Source organism: Oryctolagus cuniculus, chromosome 12 (assembly GCF_051225735.1).
Source record: "Oryctolagus cuniculus isolate XC-2025 breed Fujian yellow rabbit chromosome 12, ASM5122573v1, whole genome shotgun sequence".
Lineage (NCBI taxonomy): Eukaryota > Metazoa > Chordata > Mammalia > Lagomorpha > Leporidae > Oryctolagus > Oryctolagus cuniculus.
The window spans coordinates 55,778,972-55,803,925 of NC_142878.1; the positions used below are offsets into that span (position 1 = coordinate 55,778,972).

The 24,954-nt window shown below is 55.4% G+C and overlaps 3 protein-coding genes across 3 annotated transcripts; 2 read left to right on the forward strand and 1 right to left on the reverse strand.

Annotated features, from left to right (window-relative positions):
• The first annotated feature begins 861 nt into the window (after positions 1 to 861).
• LPCAT4 (lysophosphatidylcholine acyltransferase 4) lies at positions 862 to 7,975 on the forward strand. Its single transcript, XM_017348160.4, has 14 exons — positions 862 to 1,091; positions 2,280 to 2,422; positions 2,741 to 2,961; positions 3,284 to 3,396; positions 3,487 to 3,547; positions 3,837 to 3,895; positions 4,172 to 4,206; positions 4,634 to 4,688; positions 4,804 to 4,886; positions 5,131 to 5,256; positions 5,422 to 5,554; positions 6,725 to 6,823; positions 7,116 to 7,272; positions 7,564 to 7,975. Exons 1-14 carry the CDS (start codon positions 978 to 980, stop codon positions 7,737 to 7,739), a joined length of 1,575 nt encoding a protein of 524 aa, XP_017203649.1. The 5' UTR covers positions 862 to 977; the 3' UTR covers positions 7,740 to 7,975.
• Positions 7,976 to 8,895: 920 nt separating this feature from the next.
• NUTM1 (NUT midline carcinoma family member 1) lies at positions 8,896 to 20,444 on the reverse strand. The gene is made up of 7 exons (XM_002718017.6): positions 20,414 to 20,444; positions 17,357 to 18,050; positions 14,902 to 15,030; positions 12,717 to 12,856; positions 11,960 to 12,246; positions 11,596 to 11,712; positions 8,896 to 10,903 (listed from the first exon to the last, which is right to left on the reverse strand). Exons 1-7 carry the CDS (start codon positions 20,427 to 20,429, stop codon positions 8,948 to 8,950), a joined length of 3,339 nt encoding a protein of 1,112 aa, XP_002718063.2. The 5' UTR covers positions 20,430 to 20,444; the 3' UTR covers positions 8,896 to 8,947.
• A 1,695-nt stretch (positions 20,445 to 22,139) lies between these two features.
• Positions 22,140 to 22,864, forward strand: LOC100344594 (H/ACA ribonucleoprotein complex subunit 3). The gene is made up of 2 exons (XM_002718016.6): positions 22,140 to 22,252; positions 22,507 to 22,864. The coding sequence occupies exons 1-2, from the start codon at positions 22,199 to 22,201 to the stop codon at positions 22,645 to 22,647; spliced, it is 195 nt and encodes a 64-aa protein (XP_002718062.1). The 5' UTR covers positions 22,140 to 22,198; the 3' UTR covers positions 22,648 to 22,864.
• Positions 22,865 to 24,954: the final 2,090 nt, after the last annotated feature.

Sequence of the window (24,954 nt, forward strand, 5' to 3'; positions counted from 1 at the left end):
CGGCTCCATCTCCTCACGCCGCCCCGCGCCGTGTGCGTTCTTCAGCCTCTCACACGCCGAGGCTAATGCCTACCTTTCTACCTAACAAGCTGAAGGCAATGCGACTCGCATTCCTTTTCCGTCGCACTTGTCTTTTTTTTTTTTTTTACTGGGTTCCTGGCTGTGGCTCTCAAAGTCCACCCAGATTTCCGGGTCCCTTATCTCACTGTGGCCTTATAACCCAGGCCGCTGAAATGCCTTCTCTGGGGTGGTTTGGGCCCTGGGGGCGACGGGCAGGACTGCGTTCTCCCGGCACCTGGCGCCACGCGGGGCGTTAGCGCGCCGACCGCGGCCCACAGCGCCAGCACGCGGAGCCGGCGCCACACGGCCGCCAGGGGGCGCCGGCGCCTCAAGTCCGCGCGCCATGGCGGAGTCGCCCAGACCTGGAAGCAGAGGTGGCCGGCCTACCAGGAGCGGCGACGGGGCTCGGGAGCCCGCTCAGGAGCCGGGCCCCAAGGTCCCTTACGGCGGCCAGCCCCGGCGGAGGGCGCACCCGCGCCTCCATCCCCTTCCCGACGCTCCGCCGAGGACCAGGGCGCGCTCGGCGCCGCGCGCACCTCGGCCCCCACTCCCGCCCCGAGCCCCGAGGCCTGCTAGCGGGCGGCGGCCAGGTGTTCAGAGGGGAACGACCGCAGGGCCGCGGCGCCGGCGTCGCGCCCGGCCTCGGCGGACAATGGCCGCAGGCGCTGCGAGCATCGCGCCCGGCTCGGAGGCGCTGGAAGCCCCGCCCCCGGCCGGCGCCCTGACAACGCGGGCGGGCCGGGCCGCGCCGCCTGCTCCCCGCCCCTCGGCGGCCGGCGCCAGGCGGGGCCCAGGCCAGAGCGCCGGCGCTGCCGCAGGAGCAGCGGCTGCTGCAGAGCGGGGCCGGGGCCGGGGCCGGGGCCGGGGCCGGGGCCGGGGCCGGGGCCGGGGCGCCCTCCCGCCCACCTCCTCCCGCCATGAGCCAGGGAAGCCCGGGGGGCTGGGCCCCCGTCGATGCCACCCCGGGGCCCCCGGCGCCCCCCAACCCCTTCGTGCACGAGTTACATCTCTCCCGCCTCCAGAGGGTTAAGGTGAGGCGTGGGCAGGGGGCTTCGGGAGCCCTCGCGGCCAGAGGGAGACAGGGCCCATGTAGAGCCCTGCGGCAGATGGGCTCGGGGATCCGGGCTGCGTGGCTTGCGCAGCAGGCGTCGGGAGGTGCGCACGTGGGGGCGGCCGGGGGTGGGTGGGCAGGAGCCTTGGAGGGGACGCGATGGGTCACCTCGAAGGTGTGAAAGAATCGAGGAGGTGGGGATGGAGGACTGGAGGGGACCCAGGAGTAGAGGAGATGGAGGAGCCTGGGAAACGCTGTCTGCGTCCTGCGGAGCTGACAGCCTTGGAAGGGGTCGGATGCTCCGGGAAGCCGAGGTTGGGGGCGGGGGCGTGCGCACGGCTCCTCCGGGGCTCTGACTTGGAGGGAGGACGGTTCCGGGCCCGGAGCCTGCGCCCCTGCGCCCTTCCATCACCCCCTTTGCCCGTTCCCCCCACCTCCAGGCCCCGCACTGCAGCACCTCCCGTTGGGGGCAGGGTTGGCCACAGGAAGTGGAGGTGGTGTGGGCAGGGAGCGTTCAAGGTGTCTGCTGTCATCGCCTCCCCTGAGGCGGGCTCCAGGGACTAGGTTTGTTTACCTCCTCTTTCCCCAGGGCAGCCTATGGAGTTACCTTGGCTCCTGGCAACCCTTGAGTCCTGGGTAGGGTCCAGCCCTTTGCCATCCCCCCAGTGCCAGGGGATTGCTGCTGGGCAGTACTGGAGACCGACCCACTGAAAAGCGCACCTTCGATGTCTCCAGCCCTCTGCCTCCCAAGCCCAAAGTGGGAAGAACCATGCACCTGGTTTCTGTTGGACATAGGAGCTATTTATGGAAAGGGAGTTGGGGGAGGAGGCCCTGCCTCCAGCGGACTCCATAGCAAGCACAGTGCTAGGCGCTCTCACGGGTTTTCTCTTTAAGTGTTCCTAGCAGCCCTGCCCAGTACTTGATGCGGTTTGTGCCTTCGGTTTTATAGGTGGGGTGGGGACCAGCTGCGAGATGTGAGAACAGGAGGCCCTGCGCTCTTCATCTTCCACCCTCTTGCCCTCCTTGGGTCCCAGCCCCTCTCCTGTTGGCACGCCACTTGGCACCTGCAAGGGGTGGTGGCTCCTGGGTCTGTCCCTGTGGGAGGGGGTCCCTGGCCGTGGCGGAGCGTCATCTCCCAGCTCTGCAGTGGCATTCTCTCCCTCTGCAGTTCTGCCTCCTGGGGGCACTGCTGGCCCCCGTCCGAGTGCTTCTGGCCTTTATCGTCCTCTTTCTCCTCTGGCCCTTTGCCTGGCTGCAAGTAGCCGGTCTCACTGAGGAGCAGCTTCAGGAGCCAATCACAGGATGGAGGAAGTAAGTGGGGGAAGGGATGGACCCCTTTCTTGTTTCCCTGCTGTCCGTGCTGCCCCCACTGTGAGAAGATGAGAGGGCTGTGAAGTGCACCTGCCCAGCCTGGGTTGGTGAGATGAGGCAGCCAGCCCCGGCCAGGTTCCCTGATCCCCATCTCTAAGGGATGTTACCTGACCTTTCCCGAAGGGGCCAGAGACTCCAGCCCCGTGGCCAAAGTATTTGAGGGCAAAAGGGAGACCCTGCTTTCCTGGGTTCCTGAACCTTGGGGGTGGAGAGAGGTCCCAGTGCCATCCCCTCAGACATCTGACCTTGCTCTGGCAGGACCGTGTGCCACAACGGGGTGCTGGGCCTGAGCCGCCTCCTCTTCTTCCTGCTGGGCTTCCTCCGGATTCGTGTTCGGGGCCAGCGGGCCTCTCGCCTTCAAGCCCCTGTCCTTGTGGCTGCCCCCCATTCCACTTTCTTTGACCCCATTGTCCTACTGCCCTGTGACCTGCCCAAGGTTGTGTCCCGAGCTGAGAACCTCTCTGTGCCTGTCATTGGAGGTAAGAGAGTTCAGTGTGGGAGGAGGGGAGGGTGATGGTTCCAGGCCAAGGGGACCTGAGGCACAGGGGAGAGAAGGAGGGGAAACAGAACACAGACTGACTGCTGGCGAGTGAACTGTAAAGTAACCCCACTGATCAGCTGGTCTCCCAGGACTAGGCCATAGAGCCGGTTCTCTAAAAGGGCAACGTGCAATCCTGGGGTTGTCCCCCAGGCAGAGAGGAAGCTGGGAAACATCGCACACTGTGAGGAAGTGGAGGCTGTGAACGCAGTGCCCCCAGTAGGGGCCAAGTGACTGCTCCCTGTATCCTTTCCCAACCTCAGCCCTCCTCCGATTCAACCAAGCCATCCTCGTCTCCCGGCATGACCCAGCTTCCCGGCGCAGAGTGGTGGAGGAGGTCCGAAGGCGTGCCACCTCCGGAGGCAAGTGGCCCCAGGTGGGTAAGGGTCTGCCAGCCCCCCCCACGTGCTCCCGAAGAGGCCCCCCCAGCCCTCCCCATCTCATGCCTTTCTGGTTTCTCTCCCAGGTGCTCTTCTTCCCTGAGGGCACCTGTTCCAACAAGAAGGCTTTGCTTAAGTTTAAGCCAGGTGAGTGGAGAGTGGGTGGTAGGGCGGTAGGCAAAAGGAGGCCCAGATTTGGGGAGGGGCTCTGGAAATGGCCACCCTGGTAGGGTGGGAAGGGTTGGGGGAGGAAGGGACGCAGGGAACCTGCTAGCTGACGCTGATGAGTCCAGGAGTCTGAGAGAAAATGATAAAAGAATGCAGCATGGCCAGGTGTCCCTTGAGGTCTGCCCCAGACCCCTGCACTTTGTGCCTCTGGCTAACCCCTTGCACTAACCTCTGCTTGGTGGGGGTGGGGGTTGGAAATGGGATTCAGGAGCTTTCATCGCGGGGGTGCCCGTGCAGCCTGTCCTCATCCGCTACCCCAACGGTCTGGTGAGTCTTGGTCCAAGGAGGCTCCGAAGGGATGCGCCCTAAGTGGGAGTTGTCGGAAACTGCTGGCGGGGGGGAGGGGGGACCTGGAGTGAGGTCAAGGCCTCTGCTCCGTGGGGGGGGGGTGGGGTCAAGGCCTCTGCTCCGTGTGGGGGAGGCTGGAGCCAGGTCAAGGCCCCTGCTCCGTCGGGGGGGGGGGGGTCAAGGCCTTTGCACCTTGAGCACTGGCCGGTTCCAGAGAGGTAATGCTCTTCTGCCCCACCTCTGCTTCTCCCCTAGGACACCACCAGCTGGGCGTGGAGGGGCCCTGGCGTGTGAGTTCTGGGGTCCTCGGGGTAAAGGTGGGGGCAGGGTCTGTCGGAATTCCTGGCCCAGCCTCTTTCTGGAGAAGGAGGTACCCCTTCCTCCTCGGCCCCCCTGTAGAGCCCAGCAGTGCCTGCAGTCGTCCTGCCATGACGCCAGCTCCCTCTCCCTTCCCGACATCTCTCAGGGCTCTCTCCCTCAGTCTCTTCCGGAGAGCCGTCTCCACCAGGCACGCCCCTTGCCTTTCCTGTGACCCAAGCCTGTGGCCAGCCGCTCATCTCTCTCCCTCACCGACCCTTCCCTCGGTCACCCAGCCGACTGTGAGGCCGGGAGTCCGTGTTTATGTTGAAGGGCAGCACTTTCCCACCCTGAGCCCCGTCCTCAGGGTGGGAGGAGCCATCCTTAGAGTGGTGAGTGCCGTGGTCTCTGTTCCCTTAGACTGAAAGTCCTCTGGCTCACAGCCTCTCAGCCCTGCAGCGTCGTGGATGTGGAGGTACGGCCCCACCACCGTGGGCAGGGTCCGAGTGGGTATGCCAGTCACCGGAAGCCTTGGGAAGGAGGGAGGGAGTGGTCACCCCTCATTCTGATAAGAACTGTGTGTGTTTCAGTTCCTCCCTGTGTATCACCCCAGCCCGGAGGAGAGCAGGGACCCCACCCTCTACGCTAACAATGTCCAGAGGGTCATGGCACAGTGAGTATTCCACAAAGTATTTCCTGGATACTCAGCGCAGAGCAGCCACAAGATGGGGTCAGAGGGGCGGGGTCTTGAGACGAAAAAAGGGAAATGGCCAAGGGAAGCACGAGTGGATGGCAGGGACTGAAGAGGACACAGTTGAAGAGGTCTGCCCCGTCTTCCTGGTCGGCAGAGCCGAGTCAGCCGGGAGCTCTCAGCGGTTCTGCTTCCCCTCCTCTCCATCCCATCCTTCATCCCCTAGGGCCCTGGGCATTCCAGCCACCGAGTGTGAGTTTGTAGGGAGCTTGCCTGTGATTGTGGTGGGCCGGCTGAAGGTGGCGTTGGAGCCGCAGCTCTGGGAACTGGGAAAGGTGCTTCGGAAGGCTGGGTAAGTGGCCTTGAACATGAGGCTCTCAAAGGACTGAGTCATCTCAGCAGAGCAATACCTGGGCATGTACGGGGAGCACTCGTGGGGTTGGAGCCAAGGTCCTGCTGCGTGGTATGTCTAGAAAGAAACTGAGTCAGCTCTTTGCCTTCAACAATTCCATTGTAGGCTGTCCCCAGGCCGTGTGGACGCTGGGGCAGAGCCAGGCCGGAGTCGAATGATCAGCCAGGAAGAGTTTGCCAGGCAGCTGCAGCTCTCTGATCCTCAGACGGTGGCTGGTGCCTTTAGCTACTTCCAGCAGGTAAAGGAGCTGGAATGCAGAGGGCTTACTCTCCCACCAACATGCCCAGGATCCAAGAAGCTTACCCTAGTGGCCGTGGTAGTCACACTGCTGCCTGGTTTGGAGTCTGCGCTGAGTATTTAACAGCTGTTGCTAGATGGGCGTCTACCGAGATCCACTGGGCGATGCACACTTGTATCAAGTACCTGGGCCCTGAAGGATTACTGTGAGGAATAATAAAGGAGGCATAACCCATCCACGTGTGCATACGTTTCTGAAGCCAGTTTAAAGACTGGCAGCGATGGGGACCCTGTGGGGCTCTGAGGTCGTCAGAGACGAGTCATGAGGTTAGGTGAGAAGGTGGCACACAGAAGCAACAGCACTCAGGGGTGAGAAGGCTGAGAGTTTGAGGCCCAGAAGCTCTCGTAATATGTGGGAAGATTTTATTAAATACTTAGAGCTTCTCTGGGTGATTCCTGACTCTCTCAAGAATCTCAGCAACCTATTCCCAGGATTTAAATCAGGTTCCCCTCCCAAATTGCAAGAATGCCAGAGACTTAATGTTTATAAAGCCAGCAGTGCTCTCGATCTTTCTGCTGTCAGCAGCAGGCTGTGGTCCTCAGCGTGCTCTGCAGAGACAGGCGGTGACGAGCTATGCAGATTCCTTAGACTGCGGCAGACTCTGCCTAGAAGGAGCTTCCTCCCCTAGCCTGAAGCAGAGCAGAACCCAAAACCCAGATGCCACGTGAGAGCCGGCACAGCAGGCTTCGCTCTTGGGTTTTGGCAGAGAGGAGGCCAGCAGGCCCCCTTTCAAGTGTGTTGGACCAGTTCTTCCACATAGGCTGAGTCAGAGGAGAGAACCAGTTTGTCCAGACTGGGGGCCAGGGATGCCCCACCCGAGGTTTCTCAGAAAGACGATGGCAACTTCAGCATGTCTAAGGGATTCCCCAGACACTGCTGGGAGATCCCCTTCTGGCAGCTTTCTCACCAGGTGACTTGGTATAGCTTGAGCAAGCTTATGACCTCAGAGAACTGTCACAGATCCTGCAGACTTTGGGTTTGCAGGTCTGAGAGGAGCAGGCGGGGGGCATCACACCATCCCTGCTCAGAAGAGGGAGGGGCCCGCATCTGGAGAGCAGGAGGAAAGAAGGCAGGATCTCCTGCATGGCCCTGGTTTCTGTTGCCTTGCAGGATGCCCAGGGTTTGGTGGACTTCCGCGATGTGGCGCTCGCACTAGCAGCTCTAGATGGGGGCAGGAGCCTGGAGGAGCTGACCCGCCTGGCCTTTGAGGTACTGGAGGTGGGATGTACGTGGTGACTACACTCACCCCGCACCAGGAGGCCGTGTGGCTGCTCTGCCCAGTAGCTTCTAGAGAGTAGGTTTTTTGGTATCCTACCCAGTGCCACACTGCTGAAAACTGCAGAGCCCCAGTGTCTCCATGCTGAGGGCCTAGCAGGAAGAGGGCAGAAGCTAGGAAGTTTGCAGTCGGACAGGGCCTGTGCACAACACTTTCGGAAGAGGAGGAGCAGATCTGTGGGGCAGCGTACAGCAAGAACTTGACTGTGAACCTCTCTTTCCCAAGCTCTTTGCTGAGGAGCAGGCAGAGGGGCCTGGCCGCCTGCTGTACAAAGACGGATTTAGCACCATCCTGCACCTGCTGCTGGGTTCACCCCACCCTGCTGCCACGACTTTGCATGCTGAGCTGTGCCAGGCAGGACCCAGCCAAGGCCTCTCCCTCTGTGAGTCACTGCCTCCCGGCCCCTGCACAGGCACTTGGGGCACTGTCAGCACTGGGGCTTGGAGAAGAAAGCCCTGGGCCAGGCAGGAAGGAGGGTCAGTGCCCAGTACTGGGGACTCAAGTCTTTGAGAGGTGAGGCTGGGAGGAACAGGCCGGACAAGAAGCCGAGATGGCAGACCTGGAGTTGAGAAGTTAAAGGATCAGAGGGGCAGCACGTGCGCGTTCTGAGACGAGCAGATGTCCTGGCCCTCGTTCTTAGGTCTTTTTGTTTTTCCCTATCTCATTTGTCCAGGTCAGTTCCAGAACTTCTCCCTCCATGACCCACTCTATGGGAAGCTGTTCAGCACCTACCTGCGCCCCCCACACACCCCTCGAGGCACCTCCCAGATGCAACGTGCCTCGTCCCCAGGCAGCCCCACTGCTCTGGCCAATGGCACTGTACAGGCGCCCAAGCAGAAGGGTGACTGAGCACCTCAGCCCCTACCCCCACCTCCGCGGCTTGCACCCAGCCCCGCACACTCAGGGCAGCGCCAGGGGCCTACCCTATGCCTCAACCCCGATTCTGCTCCTGTTTGATTTTTGTTATTGTTGTTTGTTTGAAGTTGATTTCAATTTTTTGTTTGTTTGGGTTTTTTTGTAAGAAACTATTTTATATATAAATATAAATCTATATATATATATCTATTAAAAAAAAATGAAGCTCAGTCACACTGCTGGTGTCATTCTTCGGGATGGAAAGGGATAAATAGTCACAGGATGCCCTTGGAGGATCCGGAAGGTTCCGAAGGTCAGGCCTCTTAGGTACGGTTAAATGAGTTCTCCTCACTCCCTGATTGGATAGGGCTCCTCCTCATACAGAAATCATCCCTAGAGACTTCATGGCTTCCCCTTGTGTCGGCATCTCCTTCCTCATGAACCTGTTCTCAGCCTGTTCCTTTCCATTCCCTCTTGCTTTGTCCTCATTAGAGATTAAAAAATAGCTTAGTACCACTCTGCATTTAATAACCCTCCTGAGGCTTGATGCCATCACCTGCCGTGGGAGCAGGTGGGACAAACTACATCAGACGGCTTCTCCCACAAGAGAGCAGAGGACATTCAGTCCTTGCTGTCCAGCCCTGCAGGGAAGGAAAACCCCCCCAACATGCTGTGTCTGCACACAATTAGGAGAATTCAGAGAATTAGCTCTTATCCCAGTGATCTGACAGGTTAAAAAAGAAAGTTCTACAGACTTAACGGGTGGCAGAGAATGCTAATAGTACGACATCTAGGTAATCCCTCCCAATGCCAGATCCAGGCGTGCAACACGGGGTGAATAAAGTGGTCACGGGAGACACCAGACTCCCATTTGGGGACCCGAAAGCCGGTGTGTTGCCGAGATAAGGCTGGAGCAGAGGTAAGGTGTCTGGAGCCATAAAATCGGGGCACCCCCACCTCCGTTCATAGCATCTCTCCCTGTTTGACAGCAAAGGCACTCAACAACGGGAACATCTTTCAACAGCAAAAAAAAAAAATGTTTATTTTTGCCACACAACTCTTTCCAAAAGAACTTCGCACTCATTTCTGAACAAGGGGACCACCTGCTCGCCACTTCTGCAGAACACAGCAACACTGGGCAGAGGCTGAGGCTCCGGCTGTGGGGAATGGCAGGTGGGACAGGATGGTGCTGCTGCTGCTCCCTACTGGCTACGGCGGCGTTTCTTCCTCCTGCCCGTGACAGAAGTGTCACGCCGCCTCTTTCGCGGCTGTGAGGCTCGAACTACTACTCCCAGGGCTGAGGGTTTCTCCCCAGAGACCCTAAGTTGAGAGTCTGGGCAGGCTCTCTTTTCAGTAGGGGCTGAACCTCCAACAAGAGCTCGCTTGCCAGCCTTGGCCACCGGATATAGAGGTTGACCAAGGCCTCTTTCCTCTGCGGAGGGAGGCTGGGATGCTCTCTGCACACCCTGACCTCCGGAGGTGTGCTGAGGGCTGGGGGCAAGGGCCCTGGGCGCTAGGCTAAGTTTAGAGGCCAAGAGGTAGGCAAAGTTGGAGAGGTCTTCATCTTCCTCGTCCAGTTCCTTCCTCTGCTCCCTCTTCTTCTCTTTCTCCTTTCCTCGGGCCCCATGTGCAGAGCTGTGTCTCTCACTAACAGGAGAGGTTTCTCTCAGGGCTAAGGCATTCCGGGTTCCCCACCTCGGGGAAGCGCCTACAAGGCCTTTGGGGGATGCTGACTTGGGGGCCCTCTGCGTGTGAAGCTTTAGATGCTCTTTTAAAGCAGGGCCTTTGCGCTTAGACAGGTTGGGTTTCTCCCTGCCCTCTCCCCAGCCAGTGTCCTTGCTGACCTCTATCTGGAGGCCACGGTCATCTCTGCTACCTAGTATGTGGACGTGCTCTGTGGTTTCCAACAGAGGAGAAAAGGAATCGCCTCTGTCCCCTGTCACTTGACTAGCCTCAGGGAAGGAGTTCCCCCGGGTCCCCAGGACAAGGAAGCTGTCTTGGCATGCAGGCAGCAGGGTCTCTGCAGAAGACCCCATGGTGGGGACACTGATTCTGCTTTCCAGCCGTGGGGAGCAGCCTTCAGCCCACAGACCCCTGGGATCCTGTAGGGTCTCAGCACTTTGTTCTCTATTCTCTTTGGGCCTCAAGGCTGGGCTCTTGGCCCTCCTCAGGGGTCCTGGCAAGCTGCAACAGTTTCTCTTTTCTAAGGCAGGTGTGGCGCCTGTGCCTCCACAGGGAAGGACACTGCTGCCTACATCCCCAGGTGCTACGGCTTCTCCGGGACCCAGAGAAAAGTTGCTTTCAGACCCCAGGGCCTGGCTGCCTCCCAGGAGCGCAGTTACACGTCCCCCATCCTGAAAGTTCTCTATGACCTCTTTGATTTGTAAGGGCAACTCCAGGCTTACGGCATCTATCTCACTAGGCAGCCATAGGCCTGGGCTCAGAGAGGCTCCTTCCCTAGCCCTAGCTGCTCTAGGGGAACGGTTCTGATCATAGCCTGGGACTCCGGGAGGGTCTTGGTCATTTCCCCATATGGTTTCTGAAGAGCCTTCCCAGGGCACAAGTGCCCCCGTCTGTGCTCCCTGACACCCCAGGACCTGCTTTTCTAATCCAGGTTCTCGCAGAGGAGCCAGCTCTGCCAGTCTGACATCCAAACAGGAAGTCTTGGGCTGCGGGTCTTCCCGCCAGCAAAGAGGCAGGGCCTCTGAAGTCCTGTCAGCCACCGGGCAGCACCCAGGGCACGCAGCACTTCCTACATGGTCATCCTGACGTGGAGATGCCCGCTGTATAACCTCTGCAGACCCTCTTCTCTTGAGGCCCAAGGATGCCTGAATTCCCTGTGGAGCTGCAAGTTCTAACTGCAGGTCCCAGCTGCCCGAGGGTGTCAGAGTGTCCCCGTCCCTGTGCACCCACCTTGGGTCATCAACGGCTCGCTCCTGCCCACCGTGCACCTCTCTTGCTCGCTTTCCTGCAGAAGCAGCCTTCCCAAGGCGAGGAGTGCCCCCAGCCCCCCGAGACCCGGGTGAGGGCCGAAGCCGCCCACCCACGTCTTCCTCCTCATCGGAAACAGAAGGACTTGAGTCCGATTGAGCTCCGCTGCAGCTTGGAAGCGCCTCCCCATCCTCCTCTTCCAAGGCCAGGAGCCGCTTCTGAACTAGCTGGAAGGGAATAGACAAATGGGTTCCATTGATAGCTGGGAGAAGGGGTGGCCGAGGTGGGGGGGGGGGTGGTAGGAGCTGGTTTTTGGACAGGACAGGGCAGGCAGGCAAGTGGCTTGAGTGATAATACCACACAGATAACACAGTTCTTTTTTCCCACCTTTTTCCCACTTTTTTTTTTTTTTTTTTTTAAAGCTAGAGTTAGTGAGAAAGAGAGAGAGAGACAGAGAGAAAGGTCTTCCATCTGATGGTTCATCCCTCAAATGGCCACAACAGCCAGAGTTATGCCAATCCGAAGCCAGGAGCCAGGTGCCTCTTCCTGGTCTCCCATGCGGGTGCAGGGGCCCAAGCACTTGGGCCATCCTCCACTGCCCTCCAGGCCACAGCAGAGAGCTGGCCTGGAAGAGGAGCAGCCGGTACTAGAACTAGCGCCCATGTGGGATGCCGGCGCTGCAGGCAGAGGATTAACCAAGTGAGCCACGGCGCCAGCCCATTTTCCCACCTTCCTGTGCCCTATCTCCATGCTTTGATCCCTTATACTCTTCCTTTCTTGTCTCCACAGCCCCCTGCCTACTTGTTCTGCACCCAGAGCCCAAGCTGTTTGTATCTAGAGACAGTGCTCAAGACAGTATCACATTAGATAAGATCATGCAAGCTTCTTATTCTAATATTCCCTGTCTCCCAGGTTTTACCTGGGCAACAGTGAGTCCTTCTTCTTGCTCCAGCTCCTCAAGTAAGGCCAGGGGATCCCTCTGTTGTTCTGGGGACAGCAGATCTGCCAGAAATCGAGGGTGAATGACAGCTTCCACCTGGGGAAAGAAGGAAAGGTGATGTGTTTCTTTAAGAGGATTTAACATCTTTCACCACTGGGATAGCTGTAAACCAGGACCACCACCAGCTACACACATCCACACGTGTGCGTGCATGCACACATATTTCTCAGTTACAGAATACAGCCAAATTCCTACCGCCTTGCACAGAATTTCAGATCCTTTGTTCCCCCACAGTGACCACCCCCAGGATCCGCTGGAAATCAGCTATTCAGGCCCCGCATACCTTGGAGACAAAGACCTCCTGAGAACACAGCTCATCGATGTAGCTCAAGAGGTCTGGATCTGGGTCCACCTCTTCCCTGTCCTGCTGCTCCTCTTCCTCTTCCCATTTTCCATTTGACTCCCCAGTAGCCAGGAAACTCCCTACTAGCCCTTCCATGATGTCAGCGTATTCTTTCACAGCTTCTGGCGGGATCTCCTTGGGTGCCTCAGGAACTGGAGGTTTCTGGGGTTTACGCTGCCGCCGGCGGGGGGCCCGTGCCTTGGAGGCTGTCTTCTTGGGAATGTACACTAAGGGAAGAGATGGGAAGGAGAGTGGGAAGTGGCACGGAAGCCATGGCTTGCTTCCACCTCCCAGCTCTAAGGACAGTAATATGGGCACACAATAAGTGAGTACAGCCTGGATCAAGTCAACCTGAATGAGTACCAGCCATGGCAGAAGACGGGAAGCTAGGGAGACTATGAATCACTGTAGGAGCAATCTTGGAACTCCCTGATGTAGCCCCATTTCTTAGGCAGTTGAAGTAACGTATGCCCCACTTAACATCTAGATGAGTTGGCCAAGATCAATACCTAGTTCAGGACAGAGGGAAACACTGAACCCAGCTTCCTAAGGGGTGTCTTGTTTGGAGTATCAAATGCCACTCCCTGCAGGGAAATGCAGTAGCAAGGGTAATGCCGTCCCTAATCCATGTCTGGCTTCAGTGTGCCTCCCTTTGAGCCTTTGGCCCACAGCTCCTTCCGGGCTTGGGCAGCCTTACCTGGCTGTTGACAAACCTCAGGGGCCAGGGGAGCTGCTGGATCACGTTTCAAAGGGGCTGCAGGAGACAGACCCTGGGACCCATTCAGCAGCTGTGTGTTTTGAATCTGCATCTCCTCTTCAGCCTCAAACTCCATGAATCTGCAGAGGATGAGAAACACACAGGCCATGCTGAGAAGATCAGTCCCATCAGGAACCCAAGCACAAGGCAGTAGCCAAGCACGGCTGGGAAGTGCCCTCCTTAAGGCAAAGCCAGAGCGAATCACCCAGAGGGTAGTTAGTGCTCACAGGTGGCCTAACACCAGTTCTAGGGAAACCTCACAAGGTCACCATATAGTGCCTTCATGCACCACTGAGGAAGGTCATAAGAAAATGGACAATCTAGAATGATCTAGAGCTTGTAAACCCCAGGACACAGCCCTGACTTACACTTCTTTCCCATACCTGCCTCATCCAGCTTCATACACTGCATACAGCAGCCCTTCACGTCAAGTTCAGATACACAACAACCTGCAGGGCTCTCTCTTTCAAGCAGGCCCTTCCTCCAGGCCTCCTCTGACCCTGCCTACAACCATAAAGAATGGCTGAATTAGTGAGGCAGGGCCTGGGGTTGCAATTCAAGGCAGTTCCCCCAGGAGGCAGTGCTGAGACCCAGAAGTCTGGAGGCTGAGACTTGGCAGGGTAAATCTAGCAGGCATGCGTGGACCCAGATTTGGGGAAGAAAGTGGAAGCTAGGCTTGAGGAAAGGGTTCATTCTGCTTAGTTACTTCTTTAGCCAAAAGAAATCCTGAAGAAACGGGGACTAAGAGCCAGGCGACCACCCTGGCCTCTCCCGACCAGCCTCTTCCAGAACCAGCCCCTTCTGGGGATGAGTGGGAAAGGATTTTCCAAAGGAGAGGTGGTCCTGAAGTTCTGTACCTACAGCCACTTGCCGCCTGGTCAGTGAGAAAAGACCCTGCCTGGCAGGGATTGCCCCAAGTGCTCGGTCCCTTCAACATTTTTACATCCATTGGGATCCAGTCCTATCCTAAAACCTGGAATATCAAGGTCACTACAGTGGCCAGTGCTGTGGCATGGCAGGTAAAGCCACTGCCTACGATGCCAGCATCCCATATCGGCAACCCGGAAGACGCTCCTGGCTTCAGATTGGCACAGCTCCAGTTGCAGTCATCTGGGAAGTGAACCAGCGGATGGAAGACCTCTCTCCCTCTTTCTCTCTCTGCCTCTCAAATAATTAAATAAATCATTAAAAAAAAATTGGGGGCTGGCGCTGTGGTATAGCGGGTAAAGCCACCGCCTGCAGTGTTGGCATCCCATATGGGTGCTGGTTTGAGTCCCGGCTGTTCCACTTCCAATCCAGCTCTCTGCTACAGCCTGGGAAAGCAGTAGAAGAAGGCCCAGGTCGGTGCCGCAGCTCACTAGGCTAATCCTCCGCCTGCGGCACCGGCACACCGGGTTCTAGCCCCAGTTGGGGTGCCAGTTCTGTCTCGGTTGCCCCTCTTCCAGTCCCAGCTCTCTGCTATGGCCCGGGAGGACAGTAGAGGAGGCCCAAGTGCTTGGGCCCTGCACCCGCAAGGGAGACCAGGAGGAAGCACTTGGCTCCTGGCTTCAGATCAGCGTAGTGCACTGGCCGTAGTGGCCATTTTGGGGGTGAACCAACGGAAGGAAGACCTTTCTCTCTGTCTCTCTCACTGTCTAACTCTGCCTGTCAAAAAAAAAAAAAAAAAAGGAAGAAGAAGAAGAAGATAGCCCTAGCCCAAGTCCATGGGCCCCTGCACCCACGTGGGAGACCTGGAAGAAGCTCCTGGCTCCTGGCTTCGGATTGGCACAGCTCTGGCTGGGGAGTGAACCAGCAGATGGAAGACCTCTCTCTCTCTCTCTCTCTCTCTCTCTCTCTCTCTGACTCTCCTTCTATCTCTTTGTAACTCTTTCAAGTAAATAAAATAAATATTTTTTAAAAAAATTTTTATAAGTTGCTGTATAGATTCAAAGTCTGAAGAAAAGGGAGGATAGAAAAATCCAGAGTCAAGGTGATGGAAGAGGAGCCCCATGAGACTCTACCCTAAACTGCATCCCCCTCCTAACTTCCCTGCAATCCCCAAACACCTAGATACAAGCCTCGCTTGACTGCCCTTGCTGCTCAGCCACTCAGCCCACCTTGGGAGAAAGAGGTTCATTGGACTCACTTTTCTGCCATCTCATAAAAGATCATCCGGTCAAAGTTGCTGGTGCGCTCCCACTCCTGCACAGCCCTTGGCAGTCCCTCCTCCAACGTCATAGTGGGCTTCAGCCGGGCCAGGGAACGGAGCACTGGGCTAAAACCCCCATCGGGTCAGTCACATTCTAAGTTAAGTCTCCCGCCCCATCTCCCTGTCCTGGAACCCGCCTCAATCCACATCCCCTGCCCCTCATCAAACCTAGAGTGCTTCTCAAATCTATTGCCCCACTTAGGATGAGACTTCAGGGTCCCAACCTCCCACCCCTGCTCCTCACACAATATCAAACAGATGTTTCTTCTCGCTGCCTGTTGAAATTAACCACATTAACAATCGGTCCCTGATTCTCATGGTGCCCTTCCTGGGCTAAGTATTAACAAGAAAGCAGCACATGTGCTTTAAGCCTTAAAGTAGGCTTACCCATGCTCAGAATCCTGCTTTAGGGCCGGCGCCGCGGCTCACTAGGCTAATCCTCCGCCTCGCGGCGCCGGCACACCGGGTTCTAGGCCTGGTCGGGGAACTGGAGTCTGTCCCGGTTGCCCCTCTTCCAGGCCAGCTCTCTGCTGTGGCCAGGGAGTGCAGTGGAGGATGGCCCAAGTGCTTGGGCCCTGCACCCCATGGGAGACCAGGATAAGTACCTGGCTCCTGCCATCAGATCAGCGTGGTACGCCGGCCGCGGCGGCCATTGGAGGGTGAACCAACGGCAAAGGAAGACCTTTCTCTCTGTCTCTCTCTCTCTCCCTGTCCACTCTGCCTGTCAAAAAAAAAAAAAAGGAAGAAGAATCCTGCTTTAAGGGGGGAAAAAAAAGGCAGTCCCTAACGCAAACAAATCTCTAATTAAAGGTTATGTGGTGTTTGTATTTATTGGTTTTTCAGTGTCTTTATCTCTGGGATACCCTCCAAGACAAACACCAATGTACATCCCTACTCCTAGAAGGCTCCTGAGCTCCCCTTCTGATCCAGAAAAAAATCAGGAGCCTAAAGTCAGGCCATCATTTTGACAGCTCTAACTTCCCTCCGATGTGCAACATTGTGCATCAAAACCACCTAGGGAGCTTGTTATTAACATGACCTGCAGGGCCCCAGGATCCCAGGAGGTCTGAGCATTCTACCAGCTTTCCAGACTGGGGAGTCTGGGCTGCTTGGAGCCCCTGAGGGTGGAGAGCAGGAGGAGGCCAGGACTAAAAGCTGAATGAGCCCAAGCACACCTTGAGAGCCCACCCTGGAAGATGCAGAGCTGTCTTGAGAAAGCAGGGCCTCAGTAAGACGCTGTCTGACTAGGACCTGTGGGAACCTCCATTCATTTGCTCCAGGGTCAGGGCTGGGTGGGGCTGTGGGGGTGGGGAAGATCCTTAGAATGCAGGCACTGGAAGAGCCGCATGTAGATCTTTTTAAAGTTTGGTAAATTTGTTTCATACAGTGGTTTACAGAAAACATGGAGGGTACAGAGAGCAAGCTGGTCTGGGCGTGAAGGAAAGAGATTTCCCAGAGACTAACAACTGCCCGGGACCCCTGGCACGCTGGCTAAGCACACGCTCTTAAGCAAGGACATTTGGGCCTTTTATGGATTCTTTTCCTCTTCTAGACTGCCTTTCAATAATAATAAAAGTTACCACTTAATGAAGCATTCTCTCTGCCAGCCATTCTAGCAAGCACTTTGCACGGCTGTGTCTTCAAAAAGTTCATGGAGAATGGATGATATGAAAAAAAAAAAAAAAAACTATTCATGGGTTTCAAAAAAAAATTTTGCACCCTAATAAAATCCCTTTTCAATTCCATTTTTCCACAAACTTTTTGAAGTACCCTTTTATATTAGCTCATTTAATCTTCTCAGCAGAAAACTGAGACGGAAGATGTTAAATGTCCTGCCCAGGATCACATATCTAGTGGACTGATGGAGCCTGGGCTTCCGACCACCAGGTCGGCTTTGGCAGCTCCCCATCCTGTTGGGAATTCTCCTGAACAGAATGGGGACCAGGAGAGAAGTGGCACAGCGCACACTGAGTCCAGGGCCTGCCCCACAGCACCCTGCCCTCTCCCAGTGCTCCCTCACCAGGCTGGTTTGGAGGCTGTGGGAAGACAGTCAAGGGGAGTGGGAGGACCCTGGCACTTGGAGTCAGGGACGTAAATCCAATCAGTGCTCCTGGCTTTATGACAGGATGCCTCCCTGACCTTCAGTCTTCTCTGTAAACAGGGGTTCCCATGAAAAGGCTCCCCTGGACTGACAGGGCTGTCGGGGTTTTTGTAGACATCGGAAAGCCTGTGATAAACTGGGGAGTGTTGCTGTTGTGACTGTTTGCAGCACCTGTATGCCCTGGAGACCTGGCCAAAGTTTTCCTAAGCAGCCTAAACTCCTGCCTCCATCCCAAAGTCCCTGCTCAATTTGCAAACCCTCAGTTCCTTAATCTCTGGTCTCCCCACTTACATAAGAAAGCAGGAAAGAGCTTCCGTGTCAGGACTTTGAGATAGGTGCCTCCGGGCCAAGGATTTGTAGCGCTGCCAGCGACGGAAGTTTTCGTAAACACCCTTGGAAGTACAGGAGAGGTCACCCAGCGGGGGCTGGGATCTGGCGGTGGCAGGGTCTCCTTCCTCAGGTGACCCTTGTGGCCCCGGCCAAGCTTTTTCCAGGGGCACCATAGGTGCCAGTTGGGCAGCTTGCGCGGGAGCCTGAGGAGGAAGGCCTGAGGGTCCCTCCTGGCTCATGCCAGCAGCTTTAGGGGGCAGAATGGCCTTCACAGTAGAGGCTGTCACAAAGCGAGTTGGGGGGCCCTCAGTGTCCGAGGCAATCCAATTGATGGCTGTGGGAGTAAGGATGAAGTTCTGAGCTTGCGAGGGCTCAGCCGGGCTCCCTTCTGTCTTGACCGTGACTATGACCTTACTAGCCCCAGCCCCACTGGGGCCAGGAATCCCATCCCCTGTCATCAGCAAGGGGCTGGGGAAAGCAGAGAGCACCAGAGGATTATTTCCTGAGAATGCCGAAGGCACAGGGGGCTGTGGAGGTGGGTCCCAGGGGGGCTGGTCTGGCGGGCCAGGAGTAGGAGGGGGAAAGGGAAGTGCAGCGAAAGGAGACAGGGCAGCACCAGGTTTCATGGTCATGTCCGGTCCTGGCAATGGAGATGCTGTTGAGACAAAGAAAAGGAGAGAATGGAGCCGGAGAAAAGGAGACCAGAAGTTAGGAATCTGCGCTAGCTGAGAAGTCCTGTGTTAGAGGAGTTGCCCCTTGTCAACAAGACACTGTCTATCAGGAAGAGGCAAGCCCAAGCCACCACCGCCTCTGAGAGCTTCTCTAAGCCAGGGGATGCCTGGTGGACCCTCCCTGCCAGCCAGCCCCACAGGCTGTTTAGCAAGACAGGAGATAGGGTTGACACCTCTGAAAGAAAAACAGCCCGTGGCAGACTCAGAGCAGCAGCGGAACTAGTTCAGAGAAGTTCTGGCTCCTCTCCAGGTACCCACAGGGCCCTTGAAAAGGAGGCAGTTTCAAAAAAGATTACTGGGGGTCTGGGCTGGGGCGTAGGGGGTTAAAGCCCCGGCTTGCAGCACCAGCACCCCGTATGGGCGCCAGTTTGTGTCCCGGCTGCTCCACTTCTGATCCAGCTCTGTGCTATGGCCTGGGAAAGCAGCAGAAAATGGTCCAAGTCCTTGGGCCCCTGGGTGGGAGACCCAGAAGAAGCTCCTGGCTCCTGACTTCGGATCAGCTCAGCTCTGGCCGTTGTGTGGTCATTTGGGGAGTGAACCAGCAGATGGAAGACCTCTCTCTCTCTCAAATAAATAAAATCAATCTTAAAAAAAAAAAAAAAAAATGGGTCCGGTGCTACGGTGCTATGGCGCAGCAGGTTAATGCCCTGGCCTGAAGCGCCGGCATCCCATGTGGGCGCCGGTTTGATGAGACCCGGCTGCTCCACTTCTGATCCAGCTCCCTGCTATGGCCTGGGAAAGCAGTGGAAGATGACCCAACTGCTTGGGGCCCTGCATCCACGTGGGAGACCTGGAAGAAGCTCCTGGCTCCCAGCTCCTGGCTTTGGATCGACGCAGCTCTGACCACTGCGGCCAATTGGGGAGTGAACCATCAGATGAAGACCTCTCCCTCTCTCTCTCTGTCTCTCCTCTCTCTGTGTAACTCTTTCAAATGAATAAATAAGTCTTTAAAAAAAAATCACTGGCCCATCTCCTGCTCCTTTTCCCTTTCCTGTCAGCATCTTCACTTTCTCTCCTAAAACAACACAATGAAAGCTGCGGTGCCCTTGTCCCATAACACCTTGCATACATGTACGCTTCCTATTCCCACCTATTCCAAATGGGATTCACAGCCCCCACCCTCTGTTCCTAGGTCCTCTGTGGCCTCTGCCGCCACTCATGGAAGTGCAAATCCCAGGAGAAGGTATGTGGATTAGATGTTTGACTCCCAGAAATGTTGTATAACATCCAGGAATAGCTAACCAGAGAGGATTAGATAAAGACCAGGAAATGGCCCTGGAGAGGGAGGTTTTCAGTCGCTCTGGACATGTTGAAGTTTGGCAGTGCTTGGGGCTGCTAATAGCAGACACTGAGGGTCCACTAGGAACAAGACACTGAGCTAGCGCTGAGGCAGGGACAGCTGAGTCAGGAACTGCTCCTGCTGTGGAGGAGCTGTGTGGACATTAGGCAAGGAGGCCAGGGGTAAGAACACACGCATATACTTTGTTAATCATGACCTGTGTCTCCCAGGGCTTTTAATAACAGTAAAGGTGGGAAACCTGCCTGATTTCACGGTGCTCTCCTCCTCCTCTTACAAAGAGTATTCCACCAGCAGACTAAGGCCAGTTCTACTTCCTGACCTTGAAAGAGATTTAGAATGTGACAAACTAAGATTCACTCATCTGAACCACAGAGCAGAGGGCCAGGAGTATGCCAGGAACTACCAAACACAAGTCATCCGTCTCAAGGACTCAGGTCCACAAAATGTAGGGAAACAGAATATTTTAGGGAAGCCACGGCTCTCATGCCAGTGATGAACCACCTCCTCTGGTCCTGATGAGTCAGGAAACACTGGGGGCAGAGGCCGATGCTTGGCCTGAAGGTTAAGAGACCTGCATCCCACAGTGGAGTGCCTGGGTTTGATTCTTAGTTCTGCCTCCTAATTCCAGCTTCCTGGTAATGTAGACCCGTGGATCTGTGCCACTCCTACCACGTATACCCCTGCCCTGGCTGCAGAAACACATTCTCTTCCAGAGAATCAGTTATGCCATCTGTACTCCACACTCAGCATGTTTGCCCTGGGATGCCACCATCTGACTCGAAGGAGGCCCTCCTCCTTCCTTAACCCCTAGTGTTCATGGTACAAGCGCCTGACCCAGCCTCCCAGGGGTGATGCCTTTGGGGGATGGTCTCACATTTTCTAGATCAGCCCAAAAAGCTTGTGCCCTGCTGAAGTGTCAAACTTGAATCCCCAAGGATGTGAGTAGGTGGTTGGGGATGGGGCCCTGCCCCGCCACCTGAGACTTACTTCCATCTGAAGCCATGGTCTCAGGCTTGGGTACTAACTCTGGCTGTCTGGAAGCCTCCAGAATGAGACAGTCAGGTCTGGAGTCCCAGAAAGTAACCTGGCTCCAATAGATACACAGGGATCCAAGGAAGGACGTGTAAGGATTGTAGCAAAACAGAACTAGAATGCGAACTCCGGGCGTTCTGCAGTGGGGGAGGGGAGAAGGGAGTGCGGGGTGGGGGGGGGGTGGGCATGAGGTGGGGGTTGGGAGGGTTCTAATTAGTAGACAATACCCAGGAATCCCCCAAAACTAGAGTTTGGCAACACAATTGCTTGTGTGCCTCTTTAGAGCAATTTGTAAAATCTTCCTCAGATTCCAAACATCATACTATACAGTTTTACCTTTCAGTTCCCTACACTTTAATTTTCCATCTCGTACCTAGTTTTGTACCCTTTAAACCTATCCGATTTTCCAACTGACTTCCTACTAATAGCAGGTGGTAGACCCTTGACTTAATTCAGTGACAGCTATATTTTCTGAACCAAATTCAGAGCACATTGCAATGTGGGCCAAAGGAATAAAACGTTGGCATTTAGACTTGTCTCACATGACCAGGGGCATTCAGTTGCTGTCTGCACATCACTTCCTTGGAAAGCAGACCTGCAGCCCCACAGGAGTCCACTAGTGGAAACTGCAATCCGCAAAAACCATAGATTACCCTTCGCTGAGAAGCCCCATTACATTTAAAAATAATCATAATTCAAACTGCCACGCGGCTAGATCTTCAAGACCAGACAGTTTTTTGTTAAATTATTTTGTTATTTGGAAATTTTTAAATAGGTCACATATTAGAATATTTCAAAGGTCAAACTGTACAAAATAGACTATACAGCAACAAGTCTTTCCTTGTAACCAAATTCTCTAAAGCAGAGGGAGCGAGTGTCATGTTTCTTGTGAATTTCTGGAGCGGCACTTTAATCAACTACAAGCAAGTACAAACTATATTCTTTTTTTTTTAAAAAAAGCTTTTGGGTTTTTCTCGTTACAAAATTCACATACGTTCCAATGTTTTTGCCGTTACAACTAACTCTGTAGTGGTCACGTCCTTAAACTGGAGTCCTATAAGGAGAATTTCTACGTTCTTTTACGGATTCTACATAGTCCTAGAAGATATATCTTACGCTATTCTTAGCTACTTACCACTCTGAGAAAGAGCGCTGAATTTTCTGGAAAGAGATCTGGGTTTGAATCTGGGTTCGCCCACTAAGACATACTGGACCGGTCTCATAAAATAACTTTACGCTCTTTCCTTTAGAGAATATGGAATACCCGTCATGCACTCTTTACCGCCAATACTTTGAATCGGGGCGTAGGAACCGGATGTAAAAGTGGGGAGGACAGAAAACCTTATTTCTCCCCTAGGGTCAAGGGGCGCCGAATCCGCGAGCCCTCTTTTCTGTGGGCCCTGGAAACCCACTGGAGACGCTCTGGAGAGGGTGTGCATCCTGGGGTGAAGGCGGGCTTGTCCACACCAGTGTGCGAGCCCCGACCGTGCCTCCCTACCCCCCTACGGCGCTTGGCAGTGCCGGGCACACCGTGGGCACCCTCCACGTGTCTCCTAACGTCTGCAAGGGTGGAACTGTGCAACTGTGTAGCCGGCCCAGGCCCGGCCCGCGGGGGCGCACGGGCGGACTACATTTCCCGGTGTGCCCGGGGCGGGCGGGGCGCCGCCGGAAGGAAGTGGGCGAGCACGCGAGCGGCCGGCGGGGCTGCGTGTGGCGCGGGAGCCGGCGCTGCGGGTCGTCATGTTTCTCCAGTATTATCTCAACGAGGAGGGCGACCGGGTGTACACGCTGAAGGTGAGGCGAGACGGCCACGGCGAGACGCGGCGGTGGGAGAGGTCGGGCGCGCGTGGGGAGGCGCCGGGGCGCGCGTGGGGAGGCTTCGGGGCGAGCTCTGGGGCGCGCGTGGGGAGGCTTCGGGGCGAGCTCCGGGGCGCGCGTGGGGAGGCTCCGGGGCGCGCGTGGGGAGGCGCCGGGGCGAGCTCCGGGGCGCGCGTGGGGAGGCGCCGGGGCGCGCGGCGCTCAGCTCGCCTTCTCTCTTCCCCGAGCAGAAGTTTGACCCTATGGGACAGCAGACCTGCTCGGCCCATCCTGCGCGCTTCTCCCCGGACGACAAGTACTCGCGACACCGCATCACCATCAAGAAGCGCTTCAAGGTGCTGATGACCCAGCAGCCGCGTCCTGTGCTCTGAGGGCCTCCTCCACCGCCTGCCGCTCCGCAGAGGCTCCTTGTAAAATAAACCAAAAATGCCCCCTCCACCTCGGCCATGAAGCCGCCTCTGGATTTGGGTCTCGTTCTTGCGTTTGATCACGCTTGTGTGTTGCCCTAAAGGAAACAGGTTCGACTCTGTCATAGGGTTTGAATTACTGCCGGGTTATTACATGTAAAATGACTTGAGAGAGCTCTCACTTGTGTGTTGGTGGTTGGTTTTTCTTTTAAAGATTTTTTTTTAAGCGTTGGAGGGAGAGAGATCTTCCATCTGCTGGTTCACTCCCCTACATGGCTGCGACAGCCCGAGCCAGGAGTGTGGAACTCCATCTGGGTCTTCCCTGGGATGCTGGGGCCCAGACACCTGGGTCATCCCCCACTGCTGTCCCAGGCACATGAGCAGGGAGCTAGGTTGGAAGTGGAGCAGCCAGGACTTGAACCGGCACTGAGGCGGTTAAGAAAAACCCAAGCTTCTGCAACAGGAGTAGTGATGTGCTGTTACAGACAGGAGGGTGTTGGGGAAGCGGAAGAGAGCTTGAGACGGACTTTTCCGCAGTTGTCAGTGTGGACTGATAAATACCTCTTCTCCCAAGTAATTTGTTCTCCTTGAAGATGATAATTTTGACTTAAATTGGAAGTGTGCTGGAAGAAGTAATAGCAATCTACTTTATAGAATGATGGCAGTGACTTGGAAGTCAGGAAACTGCGGTTCTCTGTGCAAGTTTAGAAAAGTTACTTAACCTAGTTAGTCCTCTTCTCCCAATTTCTGATTTATAAGAAACATTAATTGTAATTACAGAATGCCCAACTGTGTGAATAGAACAGTTTTAGGCATAATAACTAAACCCTCTAGAAATATTCCCAGACTTTAGTCCTTCCCCTTAAGGACTTGTTACCCGTCGCAGAGGGGAGGACGGTTGCCAGAGCGAGTTTCGTGGGTTGCTTTCCTCAGGTTAGTGTGGAAATAAAAAGCCGGGAAACAATTTGCAAAGAGGCAGAAATTTTTATTAGAAACATTTATTTGGTTGGCAAAGGACAGAGAAAGCGTCTGGTCCAAGAGGGGAGCAGATGGAGTGCTGGAGTGAGACACTGGCTTTGAGGAGTGTCCCGATTTTTAAGGCATTAATTTTTTTTTCATTGGGTCATTCTCTGGGGGTGCCCATTGGACAGGGGTTTCACATGCTGTATGTTGATTGACTTGGGACTCATGGAGCTAGCAGGGGTCTCCTAGAGACTGTCTTTAGGGGCTCAGCCCCTGCCCCCACTAACTCTGGGTGCAAGATTGCAGCTACCCTGGAGGTGTGATTTAAAACCATAAGGTCACACAAGATAGCCTGGATCTGCTGGACTCTCCCCAGAGGCTCAGCCCCTTCCCCTGCCAGCTCTGGGTGAAATATTGCCCCCACCCTGAAGGTGTGATTCAAAGCCGCAAGGTCACACATGCCCCACAAGAAGCTGTTAGTGGGGGAGATGCCAGTTGGTCTGGAGACAGGCTTTCCAGCCACAGCTGACAGCCTGCTTGTAAAGGACATTCCACCTACGGCTGAGGGGCCCACAGCCCCAGCCCCACTGGCCGGCCTCATTGTCTTCTTGCACATAACTTTATATTCTCCTTGGCAGCTAGCCACCCCATAGTCTGCTTAATTTAGAAGAAGAGATATCAGAGATTCATGCAAAGACTTGGGCTGTTTTTCAAGCTCGGTTGGGGCTTCCTTTATAATGTTAATTATTGACTTGACAGGCAGAGCAACGAAGAAAGAGCTCTTCTATCCTAAATGCCCACAACAGCCTGGGCTGGGCCAAGCTGAGATCTGGAGCCCTGAATTCCATAAAGTCCTCCCGTGGGGGCCCAAGCACTTGAGTTGTCATCTGCCGCATTAGCACAAAGCTAGATCTGGAGTAGTCAGGACTGCAGCCTATACTCTAATTTGAGTTTTGGGGTCCCAGCAGCTTAAATCGCTAGACCACAACAGTGGCTCTGGGGCTTAATTTAAAAACAAAACAGCCTGGAGATGTTTCTTTTGATCTGTGTGGGGTGGGCTATACATTATTTGTATCCAATTACTTCATAATAGAGGGATTAGAGGGATGGTGAGGTAAAATACAGTGTTTAGGCATCCAAGAAATCCCAGCTAGCTTCTTTTTCTCTATATTAAGTTAATTGCTGTTTCCTAGTGATCTCACTTTTTTAAAAATCTATTTGAAAGGCAGAGAGATCTTCCATCTACTGGCTTGCTCCCCAAATGGCTGCAACAGCCATGGCAGGATCAAGCCAAAGCCAGGAGCCTGG